Here is a 1,965-nt window from a genome sequence, read left to right as displayed (position 1 = left end):
TTCCACATGTGGAAAATATGTGACATCGAGAAAGCTCATCAACACCTTTGCTCATCAACATTTTGCCAAGTTCAACAACGAGGATTCCGATTTGGGTTTTCCATTGAAATGACGTTGAAATGTTTTTGATATGAATAAAGTTTAATGCATGCAATTCTTAAAATTTATGTGCCAACACGCCAAATACTTCTGACGGATTTTTCAACTCAAAATCTGTTCATTGTTCTCTATTAATATAATTTCTTGTCTCTGGCTTGAGCGCCAAAATTAGAGAGAGCCGTCGAAAAAGTACCATTTTTAGCCAATTTTCAGTCGACAGAAGCAACTTGACAAAATTATACAGTGCGTTTCATAAGTATAGGTTCACCCTTGGTAGACAAGGTGGGAAATCTTGGAGGTTTGAGGTTGTTATAATATTAAAGTCCATGTAAAAATACATATCGCCCACAATTTTTAGACCGCTACTACAAAAAATAAATTTTTTATGTCAGAAAAAGTCTTTTTTTTGAAAAACGAGCGTTTCATAAGTATAGGTTCACCCCCGGAAAATTTAACATTAACAAAGTTTTATTCAATTCAATACTTTGTGGGCTTTCCACCAGTGGAAATAATAGAAAACAAGCGGTTTGGCATGGAATTTAACAACTTCTGGAGGTAAGGCTTCTTCAGGTTCTTCCATGCGTCCACGAGGGCAGTTTGGAGCTCAGAAACGGTCTGGTATTGCTTTCCCTGACCATAAACGACGCGCACGAGTTCAGCCCAAACATTCTCCATTGGGTTCAAATCCGGCGAACAAGCCGGCCAATCCATCACCTTGATTTTTTTGGGCTTTCCTCAACTCAGCACGACACGGCTTCCGTTCCATTGCTTTCTCACTTTTCTCAATTCCTTGGAAATCTTCCTCTTTGGTCTTTCGCACACCATATTAATAAAACGATTCTCCAACCGACCATAACCATATTCACACATTTTTTCGTGTAAGTTTTACTTTTTTACGGTTGTCTTTCGGTTGTCTCACTTTTCATTTGGTAATATTTCCTACTTCAATATATGCAATCTTCTAAGAAGCTTGCATATCATGCTATTGCTCATTGAGGAGCTCCTTCCCCTCAACTCAGCGAGTGGCAGCGCGCAGGAAAGCGTCAAAGTAGAGATGTCAGAGCAGAAAAATTGATAGAAAATAAGAAAAAGAGTTTCCACGAAAGATAAGAGTAACCATGGAGAACCAGAAACTCAATCCGTTTTGAGCAGCTGAAGCCCCGCTCTTCTCTGGATAGAGAAACCCGAGAACGTAAGATACTAGTAAATGAGAAAAAGAGTAGTTTATTAAGAGCGAGATATCAGAGTAACTATGAAGTGCCCAGACACTCAGTTAATCCCAACCAGCTCAGCATTGCTCTCGTCAGTTGCCTTCCATGTCCATCTAGCAAACGGACGCTTTATTATTCTTTCTTCGGGTCGACTCAGTATAAATGTAAGTTTCTATAACCCTTTCTTCAGCAAATGTTTTGTATATTTTTAGATCATCTTTATCAGTTCATGTTTATCTCCATTTGCAACATCCATCATTTATCTAGCTTGTATAGAAAGAGGTACTGTTTTTTCTTAATTCGTTACCAGAATATAGTTTTCAGCATGGAGAATGTTTGGGCTGAACTCGTGCGCGTCGTATATGGTCAGGGAAAGCAATACCAGACCGTTTCTGAGCTCCAAACTGCCCTCGTGGACGCATGGAAGAACCTGAAGAAGCCTTACCTCCAGAAGTTGTTAAATTCCATGCCAAACCGCTTGTTTTCTATTATTTCCACTGGTGGAAAGCCCACAAAGTATTGAATTGAATAAAACTTTGTTAATGTTAAATTTTCCGGGGGTGAACCTATACTTATGAAACGCTCGTTTTTCAAAAAAAAGACTTTTTCTGACATAAAAAATTTATTTTTTGTAGTAGCGGTCTAAAAATTGTGG

General features: G+C 38.6%; 1 protein-coding gene across 1 annotated transcript in view; it reads left to right on the top strand.

The window, feature by feature from the left end:
* Positions 1-1,351: 1,351 nt before the first annotated feature.
* CBG02180 overlaps positions 1,352-1,965 on the top strand; it is a gene marked incomplete at both ends in the record, with an annotated part of 6,615 nt that continues 6,001 nt past the window's right edge. Inside the window, 2 exons of the mRNA XM_045239101.1 lie at positions 1,352-1,474; positions 1,591-1,592. Of these exons, the coding sequence (XP_045092047.1) occupies positions 1,352-1,474; positions 1,591-1,592 (125 nt within the window). The remainder of the gene's footprint in view (positions 1,475-1,590; positions 1,593-1,965) is intronic.

This window comes from Caenorhabditis briggsae (assembly GCF_000004555.2).
Source record: "Caenorhabditis briggsae complete genome, chrX, whole genome shotgun sequence".
NCBI lineage: Eukaryota > Metazoa > Nematoda > Chromadorea > Rhabditida > Rhabditidae > Caenorhabditis > Caenorhabditis briggsae.
The sequence above is the reverse complement of the archived record's forward strand: the minus strand, read 5'-3'. Positions and strand labels throughout refer to the sequence as shown.